The 23,437-nt window shown below is 52.4% G+C and overlaps 6 protein-coding genes across 6 annotated transcripts in view; 3 read left to right on the plus strand and 3 right to left on the minus strand.

Annotated features, from left to right (window-relative positions):
* Positions 1 to 2,339: 2,339 nt before the first annotated feature.
* On the minus strand, positions 2,340 to 4,394 carry CSUI_002592 (hit domain-containing; the record flags this gene model as incomplete). The annotated part of the gene is made up of 3 exons (XM_068062792.1): positions 2,340 to 2,534; positions 3,230 to 3,397; positions 3,990 to 4,394. Coding segments are annotated over 3 exons (768 nt in total), but the record flags the coding sequence as incomplete, so codon positions are not given.
* CSUI_002593 (40s ribosomal protein) lies at positions 4,323 to 6,583 on the plus strand. Its single transcript, XM_068062793.1, has 2 exons — positions 4,323 to 5,403; positions 6,297 to 6,583. Exons 1-2 carry the CDS (start codon positions 5,016 to 5,018, stop codon positions 6,470 to 6,472), a joined length of 564 nt encoding a protein of 187 aa, XP_067925228.1. The 5' UTR covers positions 4,323 to 5,015; the 3' UTR covers positions 6,473 to 6,583.
* A 505-nt stretch (positions 6,584 to 7,088) lies between these two features.
* Positions 7,089 to 10,387, minus strand: CSUI_002594 (uncharacterized protein; the record flags this gene model as incomplete). Its single annotated transcript, XM_068062794.1, has 6 exons — positions 10,163 to 10,387; positions 9,680 to 9,805; positions 8,917 to 9,118; positions 8,059 to 8,156; positions 7,608 to 7,714; positions 7,089 to 7,289 (listed from the first exon to the last, which is right to left on the minus strand). The coding sequence occupies exons 1-6, from the start codon at positions 10,371 to 10,373 to the stop codon at positions 7,089 to 7,091; spliced, it is 945 nt and encodes a 314-aa protein (XP_067925229.1). The 5' UTR covers positions 10,374 to 10,387.
* A 1,695-nt stretch (positions 10,388 to 12,082) lies between these two features.
* On the plus strand, positions 12,083 to 16,673 carry CSUI_002595 (h-shippo 1; the record flags this gene model as incomplete). Its single annotated transcript, XM_068062795.1, has 8 exons — positions 12,083 to 12,267; positions 13,144 to 13,437; positions 14,050 to 14,253; positions 14,758 to 14,967; positions 15,229 to 15,324; positions 15,633 to 15,691; positions 16,139 to 16,243; positions 16,582 to 16,673. The coding sequence occupies exons 1-8, from the start codon at positions 12,101 to 12,103 to the stop codon at positions 16,671 to 16,673; spliced, it is 1,227 nt and encodes a 408-aa protein (XP_067925230.1). The 5' UTR covers positions 12,083 to 12,100.
* A 553-nt stretch (positions 16,674 to 17,226) lies between these two features.
* Positions 17,227 to 19,358, minus strand: CSUI_002596 (uncharacterized protein). The gene has a single exon (XM_068062796.1). It carries the CDS (start codon positions 18,994 to 18,996, stop codon positions 18,751 to 18,753), a length of 246 nt encoding a protein of 81 aa, XP_067925231.1. The 5' UTR covers positions 18,997 to 19,358; the 3' UTR covers positions 17,227 to 18,750.
* Positions 19,359 to 22,284: 2,926 nt separating this feature from the next.
* CSUI_002597 (wd g-beta repeat-containing protein) overlaps positions 22,285 to 23,437 on the plus strand; it is a 5,957-nt gene continuing 4,804 nt past the window's right edge. Inside the window, exon 1 of the mRNA XM_068062797.1 lies at positions 22,285 to 23,197. Coding sequence (XP_067925232.1) covers positions 22,908 to 23,197 — 290 coding nt within the window. The 5' untranslated portion in view covers positions 22,285 to 22,907. The remainder of the gene's footprint in view (positions 23,198 to 23,437) is intronic.

Genomic DNA, 23,437 nt, shown 5'->3' on the forward strand with positions numbered 1-23,437 from the left:
GTGTCTCCTAGCCCTAAAAGAATGATCATTTGATCGTTATTACTCACCCCGTCCGAATGCCTACGTTTGTAAGGCCACCAAAGTAGGAGCTAAGGTTAGAGATGCTCGGAGGTACCTAGAGTTTTTCTAACGGCCTATGATGGTTCAGGTCTCCATCGACCGCACCCGATTCTTCCTTCTTTGGTTCAGGAGGAAGAAGTACACTGTGCTTTCTTTGACGGTTCAAAGCAGATTTTCTTCTTCCCATTACACCTCTTGTTCATTCTCAGAATCGACGGTGTTGGATGATCTAGCGGTGAAACTGCTTCCTTTAGTATCTAAACGCCCTGTACACGGCATCTGAGCTGTCTCTGTTGGTTTCTCTAGCTGGGGTTGCTCTCCTCGGAATGCGTAGGTTCACAGGAGTTTAGACCGGCAGTTCCCGTGTGCCGTCAGAACAACTCCGGGAACCTCCGAGCATCTCCAACCTTACTTAGGTGGCCTTCCATACGTAGGTATTAGTCGACCTTAACAGAGAAAGGGGTCGGGCCCTCCAGTTCACGAACAGTTTCTAGGCGAACAACCAGCATTTTCAAAGGATATAAGAGACCCGCATGAGGGATCGAAAGAGATGAACGAGACAAGATCTCTAGCGGACAGACATTCGACCTTTTCTTCCGTTACCTCTTCTTGTGTCTCTTTGTACCAAGTACGACGAGGAGCGAGCACCTCCAAAAACTACTCGGAGTGGAAGTGTTGTTGTTCGTGCTGGTTAGACTACATACAGAAAAAGGCATGTAGGCAAGCAAATCTGGTTGTCGTGTGAACAACGAAAACGGGTCGTCTTAAGCGATCAATTAGTCTTACACCCTTTCTGTTCACAATTATGGCACTCAAACCTATCCATAGTCTCCCCCTTTCTTCGATTCTCTCTTGCGAATCCTCTTCCATTTCCTTTGTTTCGGAGTGAGCCGGTGAGGTTCACTCATTCAGACCATCGTGAGACAAGCAGACAATCCGTCATGAACGGTCGTCGTCTTAACAGTGGTTGTCGCATATAGGTGAGTTTTTTTTCTTCGTCGTACTCTGTTATTAGAGGGCGCCTAGAGAGATGGAAATGTTTTTTCTCTGAAGAGTTGCGAGCCCGCCACTTTGGAAGTGAAGCAGGGGAGATGTGTACAGACTCTTCTTCTTCGCTTGTTTTCTCATTCAGTCTAGGAAGACCGAGTCGCTCCCCTAGCGAAACGACGTGTGGGTGATGTGTTATCTCTATAGACGTGGTTGAAGTGTGAACAGATATACGAGAAACCGAGTAACATCTGCATGCACAATTCCTCGTGTAGCTGTCCTGACACTGTACCACTAGCCTTATAAGCAAGAGAGTGAGTGAACAGTTAGCGAGGTGGATCAAGCCCGTTTTTCATGAGAGGTCAGTATCTACGAACTGACAAGCTATCTCTCTCTGGTCTAAGACAGGTTTGAAACCTCATTCCTCTTTCATCATAAAGACAGGAAGAAACAAGCACATTCACCGCCAGCGCCACCAGCAGCAGCATGCCGTCATTCATCGAAGCCATCATCCTCATCATAGTAGAAGCAGGAGTAGTCCTAGAGTAGACAACTCGGGTATATCTCTAACTTATTCTTTTGATATCTTCTCTGTTCCAATACAACAAGAACGATGGAGGTGCATACCCCCGGTATACGGATTTGTTTGATCGGCATCATTCATTCATTAACTCTTTACTGACAGGTGAACAGTGATTGCCCGCCCCCCGCCCAGCGGATACAAATGAATCCCCAAGCAACTTCTCCCACTCCAACTGGGGATAACAGGAAGATACTGCATTTGCATGCAAGATAGGAACAACTTGGAAACTCGTGGTTTTGTCTTTTAGTCTTGTCAGGATTCCGCCTCTCTGTCTCTTCTTCTCTCACGGACAACAAGCAAGGAAGACACAGCAAATCACTATACACGAACAAGACTAGAGGGGACATAGTCTTCTACGAGACTTCTTTCAGTCTCTCTTCAACTCTTTTTCTTTCGACAACCGATCTCTTCTTCTTGTTGTATCCCCCACTCAGTTCGTCCATGTCCAGATGTCTCCAGCAGATCGAGAGGGAGAGAGAAAGTTGATCTTTCTTGAGTCCTTCGACAACAACTACAACCTCCATCTTCATCCTGTCTCATTCATCATGTTTCTTCAGCTTTCTCTGCTCGTCTTTCTTCCATGATGATAAGCATCCTTTCTCAGAACATCTTCTTTTGCGCCTACTTCTTCTTCTTTCCATCCAAGAGAGAGAGAAGACAACTCCTTCCTCTCCCCCCCCCTCGCTGTGCTTCGTTTTCTCCCTCTTCCTTAAAGATTTGCTTGGATCTTTGTTAAGATATTCTTGGCATCTTCAGAGCTAATCATATCTTTCGAACTCGCGAATTGCTTGAAGAGTTTATCATCTTGAAAGCGAGGAACAATATGCATGTGTGCATGGAAGACGACTTGACCAGCGGCTCTTCCGTTGTTCTGAAGGACGTTGATGCCATCACATCCTGTCGCCTGTAGGAGAGTCAGAAGAGAAAGGAAAGAATGCATATACACACTTCTTCCTCCCATTTCCTTTGATAGAGATTATCTGAGAAGAAGGTCGTTCTGTCATCTGCACATGGATAGAAGTCACAAACCTTTGCCATAGATATTGAGAGGCATAGATATACACTATCCATCTGTACAGATACGTGTGTATACGCATACATATGAGAGAGAGAGGTGTAGGTTTGCAGGTGACGAGCAGAAGTAATGTATAGCTATCTACCTGACTGCACTGACAGGTATGTATACACAGGTCCAGGCATAGAAATCTCTACGAGGACATGAAAAGATGAGAAGACATACAGATCTTGCAGAAAGCACACCTACCTGTACGCTCTGTGTGTTTTATCATAAATCGCGGGTCTTCGCGAGACTTCCTCTTGACTCTCTATGGAGTATCTGTCTGTCTACCTGTCTGTCTACCTCCTCGTGTTCTCTCTCTGTCTTCACATCTTCATAAGAAACTCGCGCGCATCCCCTAATTCTCTAACATAGGACCAGGAGGTTCTATTGATAGACGAAATGCTGGAAAAGGTTCCGTCTTCTAGACCTGAGAATGTACATGAGTGCAACTGTAAACCAGAGTTAGGATTTTCTTCGAGACGAGAAATTCACTCTTTTGCTTTCCTCGTTTGGGGAAGCCCAGGCAGAGAAAGACATACCTTCTGGACAGCCTTGCAGAGTCTCGGGAGTTCTTTATAGACATTCGCAGCTGTCTGTTCATCTAACTCGAAAATCGAGGACACTTCTTTCTTTGGAATTAAGAGAGAATGTCCCTCTACAGCTGGGAAGGCATCAAGAATGGCTATGACGTGCTCCGTCTCGAAAATCTGAACTCAGCACAGACCGGAAAACAACGCAGCCGGTCCGTCTTCATACACCATACAGATGTATGTCTACACACATATATGCATACATGGGTATATATTCATATATATAGACATGGATGTATGTGTATGTCAGAATAGTATACGGACCTGTCTGATGTACAAGCATGAAGAGCCCCTCGTGTAGGGAAGTATCCAGGGGAAGCAAGATATACTCGCGTGCTTAGTTGAGTTCATACACGGGTGAAACCATACAGAGATAGGCATTTTTGTGTTTAGATACATCTTTATGTAGGTATGTATCTCTCTCTGTCTGTTATGCAGAGTTAGTGAGCTTTGTTTGAAGGGCAAGGGATTGTGAGTCGTCATAGATGGCGACGGACGCCCGAGTGTAGTAGTCGCCTCGTGGCCTTGATAAAAGAGAACGAAGAGCTATCAAGAGTAGGGACGAATAATGAGAAACTTCTTCCTTCAAATCATTCGGAAAAGAACTGATGAACTGAACTACTGCAGAGAAACCAAGAGGGATCAATTGCTTCTATCAGAGAGTCCAGATGGTAAGAGATGAAGTGAACGAAAGAATTTTTCGTGTCACCTTATGACAGGGAATCTTTCCCTCGATGATCTTCTTGAAGACATTCTCAGGGTCGTAAGGTACAATAGGTCCCTTGTTGTCTGTCTTTTCAGTTGCCATGGTTCTCCTGGAAGTTTTGCTCAGCCAATCGGCCTGCGCGCTTCTTTGCGCGGTATTCCGCGGCGACGATAGAAGGGAAGACCGGAGAAGTGGAGAGAAACTGGAGGTAGAACGGGAGAGACTCGGAAAAGATAGAAAAGAGGAGGAAGATAAAAGGACTTGAGGTTGTTCGCCGTCAGAAGTTTGAAGAAGAGGACGATGAGTTGAAGGTGATATTGAGGGGAACAGCGGGAATGAAGAAGCCGTTGAGAAGTTCTTGAAGCAAGAAGAAGGACTGTGTTTTATCCACGAAAGAGGAGGAGGAGGCTTTGTGAAAAAGAAAGGAGCCAAACAAAAGGAAGAGGAACGAGAGAATCGCATTGATGCAGAAGATAGCAAAAGAGAAGCCACAGTGAAATGCCGTGGGTAGCCCCGTGTACATCCAGAAAACCCCGACTAGCTTTTCACACACAGTCTATCTCTCGACACACATCAAGATAAAAATAAGCTTGAGCTAAAAGATGTAGAGCAAGAAACCGAAGCACTGAGAAACTATACAGCGGCCAGCCCAAAGAGACTGGTGACTCTTGTTCCAAGGACGGAGTCCTGCTAAGAATCTCCTTGTGGCACACAATCGCCGTCTACTGCCAACGACAGGAATAAGTTCTCCGTTATCTAACGCAGGTGTGTGATATCTCTACTAGTCTGCCTGATCAATGCATTTGTCAATGCTAGGCAAGAAAAGATCCGCAAAATGAACAAGCAAGGAAGTCGTCCGTTGAAAAAGGACAGTAAGCGGGTCTACTACGAAGACGTCGAGAGTTAGTGCTCTTTGAGTGAGTTAGTCGGTCAATTGCTTTCGTTTTTTAGCATGCCGCTCGGTTTTTCTCCGGTTTATAGTCGGGAAGTTGGCTTGGCGAGGATTTCCTGTTCAAGTGTGTGCATGCAATGTATTATCTACCTAGTTCTCGGGCGGCCAGTGGAGTCAACCAACCGCGACCGCCCCCACACTGCAAGAATGGACGGCCCACTGCATGGTGTGAGCGTATGCATGGGATAGGGAAAAGGCGACGGTTCCGGGAGAATTTCAAGTGCTTTTTTCGCTTTTTTCTCTCAAGTTGTTCCTCTCTGTTCGCAGCTTATCGGTACGGGAAAATGCCGACCAAGAGGCGAAACGGAGGGAGGGCGAAGCACGGCCGAGGACACTCGGCCGTTGTCCGCTGCAGCAACTGCGGACGCGCTTGCCCAAAGGACAAGGCGATTAAGCGGTTCAATGTTAGGAATATTGTCGACGCTTCCTCCCAAAGGGATCTCCGAGAGGCTTCCGTATACACAAGTAAGCCGTGGGGAGCCATGGTTTAAGAGATCCTTCGCCCGTCGTCCATTTCTTCGTTTTGTTGAGGGGAAGAGCAGAGAGCAACGGGGAGCAGCAGCCCGTAAGAGGGAATAACAGTTTGGTGGTACTGGGTACTGTCAGTCTGGAAGTGGGCTAGAAGTCCGATAGGGAGTTGCAGTACCTATGCGAGTGGGCATAGACCTCGCTGTACCTCGGGCAGACAGAGCTGGGAGACACTCCGCCACCTTCGCTCTCATGAATGAAAGACATCACGTCAGGTTGCATGCCACGTTTGCTCTGGTATTTTCCTGGCGCAATTTGGATCACACTGCGTGATACGGGTCCGGCTTCACAGTTGTGGACACGCTACGGGACGTAGCAGTGTGTGGGCAGGTGGCTCATTTCCGGCCACTCCTTGAAACAGACGAACGTGTTTCCCCCTTTTTTCGGTGGGTGTGGCAGTAGCATTTCTCCTCGAAACGACTCACTGAATGGTGTTGCTCGTCGGTGTGTGTTTCGGGAATCCTCAGTTAACCTCGAATGAGAATGTCGGGTCCTAGTGTGTTTTACTGTTCAAGGACTGTCGGAACAGTGGCCGTGCCACATAAACTTGAGGCTGGCAGTTCTGCCCTCATGTGTGATCTCTCGACGGGGATTGTGCAGTTTGCCCGTTGCATACAGTTGTAGTCGGAAGGTGCAAACAGGCTGACATCACCGGCCTAGGCTCGTTCCTCCAGATTAGGCGTTCGAGCGTGTTCACTTCGTGTCATGATGCCGCGCGGACAGATCCTGACAGCAAGGCGTCGTACATCCGGGCTCAGACGTCGACTGCCGGAAATGAAATACTCATGCCTGCTTTCGCTCCGGGCTTTGTTTTGTTTGTCTGCGTACAGCCTACACCCTTCCCAAGCTGTACATCAAGCAGTGCTACTGCGTTTCGTGTGCGATTCACTCACGTGTCGTCCGTGTCCGCTCGGTAGAACAGCGAAAGGTGCGCGAGAACCCACAACGTCGCCCGCAGGCGTCAGTGGGCCCTCAAGGAGGCCAAGGAGGAGGTGCCAACAACTAGAAGCTGCGCATGTAGGTGAGGATGGAAGAAGCACCCTTGTAAATTCACTTTGTTGAGCACGTTACGGCAGCAAGCTGGGAAGGCGAGGCTTCTGTAGACAACGAGTGGAGTGTTGTTGAAGAAAGGTTCAGTTTCCCGGTTTCGTATCTTCTTGAAGGCGAAGAAACGGGCAGGATTGTGATCCTTTTATGCAGTATCCTTTGAGTGGATCCGGACGTGAACGTGCCGGCATTTGCTAAATCGGCAACCTCCTTTGGAATACTGGCTGGCCGGACAGGGTTAATAAAGCGTGTGTAATTTAAGACGCCGATGGCGTCATACGCTCCGAGATCCGTCGGGTGCAGGAAGCGAGTGAAAAATAGCCTTCTGTCCTGCGAGGCGAATCAACTGCAATATGCGCCTGCACCGATAGAGGAAAAAGCTTCGCGGCGTCGCTGAAGCTCCTTTGGGCGATGGTTCAGTGAAGCGGACAGTGAACAGTTCAGTGATGTAGTTAGGACGCGTATCGGCGCGATGTCAGTCACAGTTCTCAGCTACGCATGTGCGGGGAGCAACGAGGGCCGAGACCGGTTACACCGTACAAAGGCGCAGGAAGCCATGAAACCGAACGCCCGCCTTAGGGTCGGGATGAATATGACACTGAAGAAATCGAAACGAGATCAGTGTTAGCAAGAATGTCGGTCTTCCGTCGCCTCTCGGTCATGCTTGTTGGCGATGGGTCACCGAGATATTCAACCATGGACTTGGACAAGTGAGACTCTCGCCAGCGTTTCGATACCGGTAGACTGTCTCGGAACGGCCCTGCATCCGTTGTACTCTGCGGCCGATTGACAAGAAGCATGGGACACCACCGTTCTTGAACACTTTACTCGAGCGACTTCCCCGCTTTCGTGTTCTCCGTAGCCAGCGTGTCAGACTCGAGCTACGGAAGACACGAGTCAAGACTGCTGGAGAGGAAACTTCCAGGGCAGACTGTGCGTGTAGGACAGGATCCGTGCGGGTCATGGTAGATCTGGGCATACAGCGAATACTCGGGAGGAAGGAAAGGGAGAGCAGCAGCCGGCTTCTCTCGTCCTGCGGGTGTGCGGTGCAGGGCTCCTCATGAGAACCTCGCCTTGTGCGGGCGGAAACTCACTTGGGCAGCTGCTCGGATAACTTTCGAGAAAGCACACCTCAGCCTTTTATTGACTATTCGTATCACCGCGAACTTCATGTCTATCTCTAAGTCGTAGTTCGTCCTAACTGCAAAGAGTCCGTAAACAACCGGGAAGAGGAGTTCTTTCGAGGTGCCACGACGGCACACATAGGTCAACCTTTAGCACATTGAAGCACAGCGGATCCCGCATAGAATGAAAGCGTGATATCGCTGCGTTTGCGACGTGTCAGCGCTGTCCTCTGGAAACATGGAGCGCGGGATGACGCTCTTGCGAGGAACCCTGGTACCGCTGAACAGTACGGAGTACCCAAGCGGAGGCCTGTGGCATCAAGTAGTACCGTCTCTCATGCACGCTCTATGCCGTGGTCGTTTTCCACGCCGGGACAACATCAGCTCAACAGGTCTGTCCGTCCAGGCTGTGAGCCTTTACCAAGTTCAGTTATAGCTCGGAAGATGGCAGCGAGGCCTGAAGCAACGACATCTTGTCGCATGTAGCAACCGGCTGCTATTGGCACCGGGTTGAGAGCACTGCAAAACAAAAGAAAAACAGTGCAGAAGCGATTGCACTTCCCGCAAGCGGATCCAGCACCAAGGGTTGTCCGGATAGACCACAGCTGAGAAAGTGTGGCGATCCGCGCGAAAGCGATGCCCGGACGCAATGCTGAAATCAGGCTATTTATGTCTTTCATGAGACGGATGAAGAGAGGAATGCAATGAACCTCCCAAAGTCACTGCGCATCAGGTGACTCGAGTGCGACAATTTGAATGAGTTGCTTGCTCAAAATGTGATAACTTGCGGCTTCCGAGACGGTACTCCTCAGACGCTATCGTCTCGAAACTGGCTTCGAAGCACGTCAAAAACAATCGTTATTTTTTTTGTTGTTTCCTTGCAACAGTAAAAACTCGTTCTGCCCCTGGCCACCACCAGCGCTTGGAAACTCTCAAACCCGACGACAGGGGCCACGCCTGATGGGCAGGTGGCAGTTCGTTGTGCGAGACTACTTAATTGCTAGCGAATGGAACTGTGAACCTCTCGATCATGCCGACGAAAACGGGGAATGTATGGTAAACAAGACCTTAAGGCCTCAAAGGCACTCTCAGGTTATAGTTCGTTGTTTCGCAGCCATTATGGGTTTTCTGGACATGCAAATCTCTATATCCTAGTTGTACCTGGAAAGCTCTCCGGTGTCGGTCGCTTGAGCCAGAGGAGGTGATCAGTCAGTTGGTGGTGGGAATGAAATTGCTGAGCATTCTTTCAAGACAGTGACGACAACACATTCTGGCCTACGTCATTTTTTTGGTCTGAAAAACAGACCCCGAGATGTGTTGCCTTCGAATGTCTTCCTTTGTATCTTGTCTTGTTAGCTCTTGTCTGAGAGACTCGGCCAAAAGAAACCTAGGGAAGACAACCTCTTTTTCGCGTCCGACATGTCCGAGTTCTGGAACCCTCGGCGATGTAACGGCGATGCCACGTTCAAAGATGAACGATCCTGCAGGGGAACCGTTGAAGGACAAGACAACTTCTCTGCAGGCTGGCTTTGAACCAACGACTCTTCGGTTGAAAAAAAAAATGTATCAATTAAATCCACACGGGTCCATGCAGTAGAAGTTTCACTGGAGGCCTGAGGAATCCAACTGCCTATGAGAGTGAGGGGACCTCTTTTCGCCCTTGAGCTGCCTCAGATATGGAAGCGCAGGCTGCTGGCGTGCTTCGGAAGTGCCAACGGAGACGCAGTACGTTCCTTCGCCGGGTGTGCTGGGCGATGTTTCTTTTTGTTGGTAGTGCCCTAGTTGCATTCAAGTGGCCAGAAGATCCGTCAGCCAGGTCGCTCAGGCTACCAGGACAATCCAAAAGGTACTTACATCAAAGCCCATCTACTTTACCACGGGCCCCTCGAGGATTCCGGTGAGCACTGCTGACAGTCTGTACCTTCTTATTTCCACCGACTATACAACAAGAAGGCATTCATTGCACTCCTGGGGCTGCACCTCCTGGCCGTCTCCTCTTCCCCAGATGGGGGCTAGCACCATGTTTTTGTTACGTGACGCACCGAAATCTTTGATGGTCACTCCTTTAGCTTGCTGTAGCTGCTCGGAGACGTAGTCGCACATGGCGTCCCAAATTAACAAGAGTTGGCGAGTCGGATCCGTGGGGGCCAGGTCTTCTGCCGCTCGCGCTGCGCGGCCACAAGATACAGATTCCAGGTAGTTTTTGTGCATTCTCTGTCCCGCGCTAGTCGTCAGTGCCATTCTCCTTGGCTGCGTCAGCCTGCCCGGAAACCGTCCGACGGCGGGGGCGTCTAAAGCAGCAGAATGGGTGCTCAGCGACGGACAGAAACCGGGACACATCTACGGACAGTACAGCCGCGCCGGGATAGTCGGCTTCTCTCATCTTGCGTGGAAGGTGAGCGGTGGGGGGCACTTCACCACAGCCATACCCGTGGCGCTTGTCCTGTGCAAGTTTGCCCTCACAAAGACCGTATCGCGTGGAAGACGAAAGCGTTGATCTGCTCATCTCTTTGCTGAAGGCTTACGTTGCGATTCATGGTGCGGTCCGGGGTATTGGAGGGGAAGCTGAAGCACGTGCTCCACAACCCCACGAACTGAAGCACACCACAAAGCACACATGGAGGTGCCGCAGGGATCAGGGAAAGCCGCATAGCTCTTCGTCCTCGCGACAAGCTGGTCCTTTCCTTCGAAAGGACCAGCTGTTACGATCGCGTCGCTCGCGTGCTCTGCCACCATGCAAGCTGCGGCACCTGCTTGACGGAAACAACACCAGTTCTCCAGACACAGTGGGTAAGCGGTTCAGGGCAGTGAAGAACTGCCACGTGTTTCCGGGTGGGTGCAGAGGAGGCCTAGTCGCTTTGTCTAAGCACGACACCTGCAGTCTTCCGTTAAACGACCCACAATCTGAACTCCACACGGTGCCCCTATCCCCCTAACGCGAACCCCGCCTACTGCGATGGCCCAACGAGAAACGAGGACAGTAATGCGGCTTGGCTGGGCACCTTTGAGCGGCCCCACGCTGCCTGCCCTGCGAACAGGATCCTGACCCTGTCCGCACAAAAATCGTGTGAGAATAGTGAACGCAGCTTCGGTCTTCCACAACTGGGCACAGTTCCCACCCCGTTTCCTGAAAAAACATGCCCGGAATCGGGACGGCTGGCATTGTTTTGGCAGGCGGTCCTCACTTTGCACGACAGGCATTGTCCCTTCCGCTTTCAAAGAATACTTGAAGGACCCTCGACTGCCAGGCAGACGCCCCTGCCAGTGACTTTATGGAGCCACTGTCTTCAACGCCGTTGTTGGGAAAGTTGCTTGTCCGCTGCGGTTAGCGATGAGACGCTGAGCCCGCCTTTCCGAGCGCCTCACGCCGTACACCTTGCTGTGTAAGGACTGGGAGCCCCAGCACCGCACGACACCGGGGCACGATCTCCGGAGAGTTCATCAGCAGTGTTGCATAGCGGCTAGCAGGTCTGAGCCGCTTTGGTGTGTAGCACAGTACCGCTGGTGCGATGGGCGAAAAGCAGCAGGGCGATCTGTCAGACGCGGACGTCCGTAAACGGCGGACAAAGCGGCCGTCATGGGCGAGATTCCGTTTCATGTGGTAGTGTGTGGGGTCACAGCGGGTCAGAGAGTCCGCTATGACCGTGGACGGACAAGATGGGGCCGATGGTTACGGCTTCCGCGCCAGGTGGCTTAGCTCTTCTCAGCTGGACACGGGACGGTGCGGAGACGCTTATTTACAACCTCCAGTAAAACAAGGCTGTGACTGACTACGTCATTCTATAACGAGTAACCACCAGCCAACGCGCGCCTATTTCTAGGCAGCCACAGTGCAAGGAAGCAAGCTATACACATGCGATGCTGCGTTTCAGCTGGCGACGCAGTAAGAGCCCGAAGAGATTGGCTCATCACGCCTGGAATTAGCTTTCTCGCTTTACACGTGTACACGGAGAGTGGCGATTACTCACCGTGGCATGCAGCAGATGCGAGGACAACGGGGCTTTTCCCTGGGGCGGTTTTTGAGCAACTGCCCCACAGGCGTGCTCAAGCCCAGCCCTTGTTTTACTTTGGCTGTCCATTGTGCTCCGCTTTTTCCCAGTGTGGAATCACTGCTGGCTTGTGGCGTGTGTGACGCGTGTCCGCGCTCGTGACAGGAAGCTCGATGGAACGTGCTACCCGGTAGCTCGCTGGACCAGCGTCTCGCCTAGCCTCCCAGCATCCGGAGCCGCCCTACATGCCAGGAGGTGGCTCCGCCTGCTCGACAATGCGTTTGCTTTGTACTCCTTGTTATCATCGGCAATAAGTTCCACTACTCCTGGGCCTTTGCTCACCCTACTGCAGGGCTATACGCTCATGTAAGCCCGCCGTTCTGCCTCGTCCTGTAAGGATCGAGCTTTCTCCATCGCGGGCAACTGTGCCGCTAGTAATTTCACTGCCTCTGGCAGCGCTGGCGCTTCTTCATAATGGAGAGAGTCAGCGATCATTACTTGACGACGCTCTCTAATGTGCGCGCCGGCCCGAAGTGGTCATTCGGGGGGCGTCCACGACCCACTTCTGCCAGCGCGACACCCGGTCCCGGAGCGTACGAGCCTTCGAATCGGCCCTCCAGTCCTTCGGCCCCAAGCTACGGGTGAGGGGCCGACGGAAAGTGAAAAGGTTTTCCGAGTTCAGATGGCGTCAGACATATACGTACATATACGTACAACTTTCGGCTCTGATATGCATGCTTCCTTGGCGGGTAAAAGCACTCTGTACGAGCTGCACGGTGGTCCGCTTGGCAAATGTATTACCCTGCCTCGGATCTCGCCAGCAACCGCAACTTTTTTTTATATTTAAGCCGCAGATAGTCCCCCGCGATTGTGTGGGACACGCACGTATCGGAGAAGACACTTGTAGGCCTCTGAAGAAAAGAGCCACCAGCACCCCAGGCCAGCTCCGTGCGCCTTCGACTGCTGGTGTGTAGCTGTCTGACGACTCCCCTGGAAAGGTCGCCCCCGCTGACCTCGCGAATGCACTTTTTACTGTCCACATCGCTCAGCCCTCTTCCAGCTCACTGTCATGAGAGCCACATCTCTATTTGAAGCACCAGGCAACTCCTCTGATAAGATTCAACTTTTCTCCGTTGACTGGCGAGTCGGCAGTAGAAGCCGAGCGCGCCGCACACAGTACTACACACAACACGGGAGGTGGCGCATACCAGCTTTAGGTGTCACATGCTACTCTATGACACCTGAAGCTGGTGTGCAACAGCTCCCGGACTGTGTGTAGTCGTAAGACCGCCGTGACTGGTGAGTGTTTTACAGACTGTGCTCTGCATTCTCGGTGCGGGAGCGATCATACGTGGATTCCGTGCGGAGCGGTTGCACAGACACACGCAACGGGAAACACGCTTTCTCCCGTCGCGGTCCTCCAGGTTCCGTTCAATTTTCCGGTCTGGAAAACGGCCGCCTCAAAGCTCTAGATAACTCTAACGACCAGCCCTGAATCTCCTCTGTTGCCTGCCCAGCTTCGGCAGCGAAACCCGGGGAAAGGCGGTGGCATACCGTTCCCCTGGTCCTGGTGCGTACGATCCGAACAAGCAGTACGCCAGAAATGCGCCTCAGTGGTCCATGCCTGGCCGCAAGCCGCCAGCCAAGCTTGATGCATTCCCAGGTCCTGGAGCTTATGAAATCAAGTTACAGTCTGGCGCTCCTGCGTACGGGCTCGGAACTGGACAGCGAAAAACAGTCTCTGCTCCAAACACCCCAGGCCCAGGGGCGTACAATCCATCCTACCTCGGAGAGTCGGCGCCACAGTGGGGGTAGGCCGAGCTGCCAGATATCTACGGCCTTGGTTTCGAACTGTCTATGAGTCCTCACGCACTCGTGAGGATGGCCACGATAGTGCATAAAAACGTAGAGTACGTGAGTGGGTACCGGTCCGGCGTGTGTGCCAGGCCTTTGGAAAACACAACCCTTAAAGTGTTCAGTCTGGACAGCTGGCAACCTCCGGGAAAAGAACGCTCTGGTGTCTCCAGACCGAACGCCATTCAGCCAACTCGGTCACCTCAGTCGCAGGCAGTCCTTGTTGCTGAAACCAGGCGCGCACTCATGGGCCTCCAGTGTTTTACGAAGAGCGGAGGTTGCGCTGCACCTAGACACCGGCTACAACTTGACTGTGATGCGCATTTAAATGCCACGGCCGATATGCTGGAAACCTCTGACGAGTCCGCTTTCTGCGAACTCGAGGAAGTTATTCGTCCATGACCTAGATCGTGAACCGCCCGGATACACATTCTGAAGGACAGTAGAGAAAACGACTCGGCCTCTGCAGTCGTGTCACGGTGCAGCCTCTTCTGTGTATAGACCTCAAAGGCGGCTAGAAAACCGATGTCTAACGGTGCGTTTCTTTGTGTGTCTATTCCCGCTGACAGCATGGGGACTGGCAGCCGAGCTGGCGGTGCCGGAGCAATGAAGGCCAACGTCCCTGGTCCAGGCAGTTACACACTCCCCACCAAGCTGCAGGAGGGTCCCCAGTATTCTATGGGGGGCCGTTCTGAGACAAGGAAGAGGGATAGTAGTCCGGGTCCAGGCGCGTACAACCCGGCGAGGCCGGAGAAAGATTCAGGAAAGTACAGGTGTGAGAGGCTGTTCTCGGCGGGTCACGCACGCTCCGGAAGTTCTACTAGTGACTGTGCAGTGACAAACTAGCTTCACCCGGGCCGCTCTGTCCTTCTTGAAACATTGTGAGCAACTCACTTGACTTCTCTCCTACATGCGGCGGGGAAACGCGAACCTCTAGAGCACCGTGTCCTCTTCTGACCGCAACCCTGATTACACGCGTGCCGCGCGCCCAGCGCACACTAGCCACTCGGACTTCAAAATTGGCTCAGATTCTTCACCTGCATGTGGGTGGCGTTTCTCCCTGTCGCCCTGAAAAGACGTTGACGTGTATCTCCCGGGCTGCGAGAACTCGGGAAGCCACCGTGCCTGGAATCAGTCCGGACCAGCGCTGCCATCCGCAGTTGACTACAACACGTTAGGTTAGGTTCTTTGATTGGCGTGAGCGCGTGGCGTCCCAAGGACGTCGGAAGAACGGTTTCCAAAGACGGCGCCGTGCAGAAGTCGGCTATTGCCTTCAGTTTCGGGATCAAGACGCCGGCACTCCGACTGGGAGCAATGACAACCCCTGGACCAGGTACTTACCGGACCGAAGGGGTCATTTCCAGTCCCAAAAGTCCACAGTGGTCTTTCGGAAGCCAGAAGCGGGGCGTCAACTTCGTAAATTCGGTGCCAGGCCCCGGACAGTACAACGCAGAAAAAAGCCCAAGAAGACAAGCGCCGGCGTGGAGGTACGGTTATCAGGTCGGAAGACCGCCGGAATCAAGCCGGAACTTCTCTGCTCCGAAGTTACCCTGACAAGTGCAGAACACTCTGGCCGGCCACCCTCTCCCTGCTAACGCTTTGTGCTGCCCTTTTCTCTGGAACCGGGACGGTACTGACGAGTCAACAGTGTGGCTGGCTCACCTGTCATCGTTTCTGAATCCAGCGATTTGAACAGTCAAGTGCGGTTGTCCAGAGTTGCCTCTTCAACTTACTGCGTCTTGATGCAGTCTCGCTGGGGGAGGTGCTCGAGGTTTCTGCACAAAAAAAGACGGTCCAGCCCCAGGAACGTACAATATTCCAAGCCATATCGGAGACGGGGCCAAGTAAGGCCACTCGGGACAGCTGCTAGCTGTCAGTGGGTAGCATCCGGAGTGCGACCCCACTGACGGCTGGCTTGTATGCCTGCAGACTGTTGGTGCAGCTTGCAGTGTTCCGTGCAGACGCTTCAAGCTGACCAGGGGGCTCACATCCCACTTAAAGATGTGCATCACTCTCGCCGAAGTCGCCCTTCACAGGCCTGTCGAAGTTCATCTTCCCCTGACTGGCCCTTCAGCTAGGTGTCCATAAGAAATAGTTCCTGGGTCGTGGACTTTCCGGGTTCTGTCAAGGCGTCTTCCTTTTGTTGCACCAGGTTTTCTTTAGGGACGCAGAAGAGAATTGAGTGGAACATCCCTAAACAAGATACTCCAGGTATTCTTGAGAGAGTAGCTGTGCCAGTAACGTGGAGACTTCACCAATGACCACTCCGGCAGATTTTTATCTCTTAGGCTGCAACACTCATCGATCACCCGGAAGCTGGCCGCTGTAGTCATGCGAGGGGACTACGACACGGTGATGCACAGGGGAGGAGGCTATCCACCTGTTTCGCGGTGCCGTTGGCGGGTCACAGACAGTTGAGATGCGTGTTCCGGTAACTATCTGGTCTTTCTCTTTACGAGCACGCCGAATGCCGGTCCAGTGAGGTAGGCGTCCATTTGTAGGCGAAACATGCCCCTCAGTACCTGCACGGAGACTTGCCCCTCACCGTGTCTTGCCGGAAGCGGTCCCCCGCTAAACACACAGATGCCAGCCACACGGGTCAACTATCATTGTTGGGGCTTTCAAACTAACTTCTGCTGTCGGCTCCGATTTCGTCAGGCCCGTGCACTTACGACCCACGCCGAGGTGACGACTCGCCCCAATGGGGCTTCGGGAGCTCCCAGCGCAGCCCGCTTGCTCGCATCACCGCGACTCCAGGACCAGGTGAAAGAGATAACCCCGTGGAATGCCTGGGCGTCCGTTCATCGCTTAAATGCTTTGATCCAGCCCACGAACTGCCGGGAACACACATCAATGTATACTGGCCGCCGAATATTCAGGGACCGTACAGCGGATGCCTCTACTTAGGGCTTCCCGAGTCTAAGCCTCCGTTGTAGGAGCGCTTGCTGAGCATGTAGCGAATGCTTTTTGTGGTCCTGCAAGTAAATATGGGGCGTGAAGGTTGTCTGGCGTCATGCGAACTGGAGCGATGCGATCCCGGCGTTTCCCAGGAGAAAAAGAACATACGACAAAGTCTTCCCCGCTCTTTGCTTTGTATGCAGGCACGTATAACACAAAAGACGAGCCGACAGGGCCACAGTGGACATTCAATCCCAGGAGAGAGAACAATGCTGCAGGGTCGCCATCTGGGTAAGGTTTCTAGACCACGTGTTTGGCGCGACACAGGAATTAGACGTTGTGCGCCAAGCTTGTGCAGTGGCGTAGATTCAGCAGGTCGCTACGGAACTTTGCTTCCGCCGATAGTTGCAGCTCATCTTCGCGTAACCTTGTCACACGGGAAGCCGATTGTCTCCGACAGAATCAGCAATGGACAGCGTCCTTTAGTCACAGGTTAAGGTCTAGATCACTACCGAACTGACCATCGAAAACACACCAGCTACAAGGGGCCATGGGGCACCGCCCCTGGCAGCAAGGAAGAATTGTAAGAGAATGGACCGTTTGCTTAGCGGGCTCCTCCACGTACCACTAGTCACGATTACCTCTTTATATGAAACGCGTGGACATCGGCCGGAAGCTCTTGGAGACGACCCGGACGCAGCTGCTCACGGAAACTACTAGGCTGATTTCACGACAGCGAGAAGCATCCTCCTGGAGTCACTTTGGCAGACGCAGGACTTCACCTTAAGTGTTGTCTGGCTAACGCAAAACTGAATCGATCCCCGTACAGAGTTCAGATGAGAACCTACTTTGGTCGGTGTCCACTTTTCAGCTCGGCTAAGAAGGACGGCGGAGGTCGGCTCTCCACCATCTACACCACATTTGGTTACTAAAAGGGTTTCGAGTGGTCGATGCCAGTTTTGCGTCGGCCAACCAACACTTCGCATACGCCGCACAGCAAAACGCTCGGCGTGGCGAGCCCCCGATTTGGAATTCGTAGAAAAGAGCAGGCGTCGGAAGAAAGCAAAAGGGAACAGACTCCCGGAAAGACGGGTACTCGTCAACGGCTCCGGAGCCTGAGCGAGTGCTGCCCAACGAACAAGCTAGCCCAAGAAAGCGCAAGGCTAAACGAAGTCTCCTACAGAACTGAAACTGGTCTCAGAGAGGTGCATGAGTAATCGCCGGAACCCGGGCCAGCAGGCCAGGAACGGGCGATCTCGATCGGAGCCATTCGGTGACTGCCCAGCAGTAGAGTCGAAATCGACTTTCGTTATAGTGCATCGGTACTTCGGAGCAGGAGCCGACCAGTCTTCTGATTACACGCTACCTTGTCCCAGCTGTGCGAGGCATAACTTTTTTTACCACTTGAGACAATCTACTGACACTCGAATTCCTGTCGCCACCGTGTCGTCCTGCGTGTGCCCAACTAATGCGGTCATATGAAAACACCTGCATTGCTTGTGGGGAGTTCTCGACTGCCACACAGCATATGCGCCGATTATCGCTCCAATCAGATCGGTGACTGGGCTGAGCTAACCGACCACCGCCTCAAAGTACAGACGCAACCTGTGTCATCATCCTCGGGACACTCCGAAGATTCTGTGCATCCGAGAGAAGCGCTGGGCAGAACACCGCGGTCAAAACACGTACAAGCGCCAAGAAGTCGACTCACTCCAGCACCACAGTTTCTTTCAAAAGGGACATACAGCTTAATGAGAGGAGTTGGTTTTTGAACAAGATGAAAAAACTTGGTAAGGCGCGCCTTGGCCCTGGACACTACAACGGAAGAGCGCGAGGAATTTTACAGAGAAACTCCCTCTTCGTCATTCACACGCAAACGAATCTAACAGACAACCACACTGAAAACGTGCAGTCACCGACGCAAGCTCATCATGGCGCATGCGGGATGACTCTCTTTCCTGAGCTACCTGAACCGAACTGCACCCGTCCCTAAGCTGAGGAAAACAACTACTGAATTTGAACAACAGCAGTGGCTATTACCCTCTTCCACCGGTCACGATCCAAGAAAATGAAACCCAAGTGTCTCCACTAACAAGGGAAAGAAATCGGCTCTACAACAAAATGAATGCCTCCCGAATCGAAAACATGCGTACGAAAATATCATGGAAGTTCACGACGCCTTTTACTGCATTCCGGTAACGGTCCGCTGCTGCTGCTGTGTCCCGGTATGACGGCCTCCGTACATTCCAATCACAAAGAACAAAGTTCATTTCGCCGGCCACCGGCTCCCCTGGTTGGCAGCTGCCATGAGCTGTGAAGTTTTCCGTTCATTCTTACTCACACGCAGAGGCGACCGGCTTCGCCGAGAAATTCTACCCGATGTAGTACACGGGAGAAGGCGGACACACCACCATTGGCGGCGGCGCCGTCGTTGTGACAATAGTAGGTGGTGGCGGAGTGACGACAGTCACCTTAGGAGGAGGAGGAGCAGGAATGTAAACGTTATATACGGGAGTTGTTGTGACGCAAAGTGCAGGCTGCTGAACCGTCACTGTTGCCGGCTGAGTTACGGTGACCTGCTGTGGAACAACAACAAACGGGGATGTAATGATCGCCATGTTGGTGAAGTTAAACGAAGACCAGGAGGGAAAAAAGAGGGAAAACAAACGAAGTCACTTCCTTTGAAGAATTGACACTCGACGCTACCTTACTCCGTCATCAAAAAGCGTCCCCAACCAATCTAGCCAGTCGGTCACGAAGCTAAGAACAGCGGCGCGCGTCACTGACAACAACGGACGAGTAAGGCGACGGCGGGCTGACGCGATATCAAAGACTTCTCCTGTCAAATCAATGATGCAGTCCTCCGGTTTCTATAGAAAAAATTTCTCTCGGGATCGAGACTAGCCGAAGCCAACAAACAGAAACCAATAGAAAGAAGGCTCTACCACTCGCCATACGAAATGCGCCGGATGCTCGTACATCGATACTCACCAGCATCGAAACATCACAGGGGGACCTAGCCGCTATCGATGCTCGGGCCCGGCATAGCCGCCGGCAGGAATTTCTGCGCAGCTACGGCATGCGCGACGTCGTTCCCCTGCCTTGCGGGTAGCTCCCGTCATCCTACATGCGACCCACACAAAGTACAGCGACACCTGGCAAACAGCTCCACCGACTCGGCAAACGGCTCAGCCGCCCGCAGTGCCAACATGAAAGTGTAGAAGTTAAACACTCCCAGTTGCGAAGAATTCTTTGTTGAAAACCAGCGATCCGTACTTCTTTCCTTTTCCGGCTGTGGTGGCAATTACACGACCGGCCAGGGCCGCTGTGCACGGCAGCTTGACTTCGCTTGACTTCTCCGGATACCCAGCGGCTGGCCACGGTACGAGGGTGATCTCATCGAGAGGAGCACACCCCGGCTCTCGGAGCAGGCTCGCGGTGGGGGGGTGGCTTGCTGAGGAGGATGATTAACTCAGATTCGGCCCGTGCGGTTGCGAGTCCCCACCTGCAAGCTGGTTTGCGAGTCATTGTAACGTCTGGAAACCGGAAGAACGATACACGCACACGAAAAGCAACGTTCGCACCCACAAAAAGACGGCCGTGTGGCTGAGGCACAGTTGCAGTCTGGAAATCACCTACGAGCCGTCGGTAGTAATCCTGGGACGACACCATCTCACCGCCAGTGTGGGGTTGTTGCCCCGTCAGATCTGGGCGCCGAATGATGTAATATCCACATTCATGCCTAGACTGATGGTTAGCCTCCCGTGCCACGGCCAAAGAGGCTGGCATATTCACCAGCCGCAACTGACAAGCACTCAGATCCCCTAGCCACGATATAGCTTGTGCTGTCAACAAATGCTACCCGGAAAAGGTAAGAGGGCTCCCCGGAGCGCAGTGGCTGCACTTCGCCTAAAGCAGAATCCAAAGCTCGTAAACGGCGTCAGTGCCAGCAAGAATAGAGCAAGCCCACTGAGGGTGTCGGACTCGATTCGGCAGTGGGTAACCTCGTCAAAGTCGTCTATCTCTCGTTAGCGTCTCATCATACACGGTAAGTAACACTGACAAACAAAGTCTGCGCAGAGGGGTGATGCGGATTAGGCGGACCTCGGAGCAGCTGTACTGCCGAGGTGGTCAACAGCTCACACCCAGCCGTTCCCCTCCAGAGACCTCCGGTTTTCTTTCTTCTTCACGGTGCAGAATCACAGCCCCCGAGAAGCCGAGTGGAATGTATCGCCCACTTAGCAACAGGAACCGGTGCTTCGTTGGTCACGCGGTGTCAGCTCCTCAATTTTTTGCGGCGCCGCAGAGAAGCCCTCCCACCTTTTCCAGGTAGGGGTTGTTGATAGCACTAGCTCCTGTCGTGGCTACGGGATCTGAGTGCTTGTTAGTTGCGGCTGGTGGATACGGCAATCTCTTTGTCCATCACGGGTGAGGGTAACCCTCCGGTTCTGTTACTCCAAAAGCGGTGAAGAAGCCTTGGGTGATCGTGGTGAGTCTGTAGCGTATTCAACTGTTGACATCGTGTGTAAAGGCTGTTGTGCCCCTATTCTGTCTTCATGCTAAACAGGTGCGGAGCCGAACGGAGAAACGGAACGTGTGCTATTGCATAGGTTACAGATGGCTATAATGGATGAAACACGAATCCGAAGAAGCCCGTACCTACCCGTTCCTTGCCCACAACTCACGTCCGCAACGCTACGGGAGACGCACCGGATCCTTCTGTCCGCCGGTTCACGGTCAGCACACACAGCACTCCACGAAACAAGCACAGCAACACACCACTTGCCACACGAGAGCCATCGGCGGCTCACAAGTACAACTACGGAAGACGGCAGACATATCGTGTGGGGAAGCCGTCGCAGGGGTAGACACTGGCTTTCGTGTCCCGAGTGTGTGGTGTTTGGACCCCGGACGGCGTGGAAGGTGCTCGCAGGGAAGTCGTGAGCCGCAACAAGAAGTCCAACTCCCTGAGTAAAAACGTAACCCAGATCCTCCCGGATCAATGCCAGAGAGATACGGTTCATCTTGCCTTCCGTGAGAAGACCTAGAGAGGGACTCCCGTCTCCACCGTCACCCGCACCGGGTGTCGAAGGCCTGGTCTTGTGTGTTCTCCGGCTCGCTTACACCCGGGTCGCCACCACCCGACAGACACTACAGCCGAGCCTGCAAAAGACCAGATCTCCCGAGAAGGCAGTAACGATTGGAGAAACGTTTCTCATACCAGCATGCCCTGCACGCCACACTTGTCTGGCACATGCTGGGATGGCAGACCAGCCGTCGCAGCGTGGGGCGAGGGGCGCTCCTATTACATGGCCACTCTTACTTTCGGGGACGGGAATATTATAGAACGAGAGAGGAGATTGAGCGCCTTCAGCACATTCTTCCCTGTAGACGGGCCGTAGCTCGGAGTTCCACTCGAATTCCTACGCAGCACACACCCTAGCAGGAGTGCCCGGAGAGTCTCAAGGGCTTGGCTTGGATATCCCCTTGTGTTTCCTTACCTTGCCTTGCCGAATCCTCGACAGCGCGATTTCCCGGTTTTCTGTCGTCACTCTCGTGAACGAAAGCCGGGACAACAACGGTCACAGCAGGTTATCTGTCAGACATATGGTCTTGGTGAGATGCATGTAAACCTAAATGTGGACTTGCAAATACAAAGAGAGAAGGGAGTACTGAAGATGCTCCGCTGCTGTACGTTTGGTGACCTCTGTGTCCCGAAATCCGGACATTTCGCTAATGTAGAGTTATACTAGTGGTTTAACATCTTTTTCTGACTGCTCTTGGTTTCCTTACTTCTGACTTCTGGAGAAAAGTTGCCGCTCTTTTTGCATGCTTCGTACAACTAACGCTATCCCTTCTATTTCACTTCGAAGTGGCGCTAGACTGAGGAAAAGATCTTGATTGAAATCTCAACCCGTAACAGGTCGCGCTTAGTTACGTGACGCATAGCATAAGGGGGTCGGCGGCGTTAGCTTACTCTCTGTTTCACAAAAAATCTCATAACATGTCGTCGGGAGAGAGACAGACGAAGGGAGAAGTTTCTTTGGAATCTGACCGTTTCGTTGGAATAGACACCTTTTCTTAGGAAACATATTCGTAGCCTTTCCCAGCTAGTTCGTTAACTGTCATCCGCATTGCGTCTCTCCGCTCAGTGGAATACACTACTTCTCTCTCAACGCAAGCCCTCTCCCCCTGGACTCCTCATACTTGTGTGACTTGGAACTGCATGTTTCCTACACTTCTTTCTTCTTCATTCAGCTTGACATCTTCTCCTTTCTATCATGATTGTCCTCAGCTACGTTCATAGCGCTTGTTTCTCGAACTTTGCGGGACTGGCACCTCATCTTCTCCTGTTTCTTGTTTGCGGTGTACATACACCTGAAACATCATTACGCCGTCTTCCTCCTGTTACCCCCCGGTGCCATTCTGGCTGATCGATCGGACGCCTTCTTGAGTTCATTCTCCATACTTTTCCATCAGTTCGTATTCTGCTTTCTCTCTTCTTCCCTTTCTTTCTTGTAAGTGGAAAATGCCGCCACAGAATCAGCTCTCGTCAGACGGAGGAGGAAGAAATTCTTCATCCGGCATGAGCGGGGACAATTCTCAGAAGAAGACACACATCTACTTCGGGCCCGTATCAGGAGCGGCTCCTACTGGTGTTGCAGCCGTCTCGGAGTTTACGGGGGAAATCGATGCTCGCAGCATCGAAATTGAATCCACTATAAAGAAACATCAGGAGATCTTGAATCGACTTGAAATAGAGAAAAAGGCTTCAAATCTGCGTGCTGCTGTCCCTACAGATGATCGCATTGTTCGAAAGTAAGCTCTCTCTCTTCCTCTGTCGACTAAGAAATCCCTCTCTCTGCTCTCGTTCGTGTCTTTCCTTCTGCTTTTTAAGTCATTCCCCATCTTGAGGGATGCCATACTCGGTGAAGACGCAAGCATATCGTTTCATCTAGTACATACATCTGTCGAAACACATACATGTATGTACTGCTTCATGTAGATACACATGTATACGTATATACGTCTTTGGAGACCTATCTATCTATCTATCTA

Source organism: Cystoisospora suis, assembly GCF_002600585.1.
Source record: "Cystoisospora suis strain Wien I chromosome Unknown contig_1080, whole genome shotgun sequence".
In the NCBI taxonomy this organism is placed as follows: Eukaryota; Apicomplexa; class Conoidasida; order Eucoccidiorida; family Sarcocystidae; genus Cystoisospora; species Cystoisospora suis.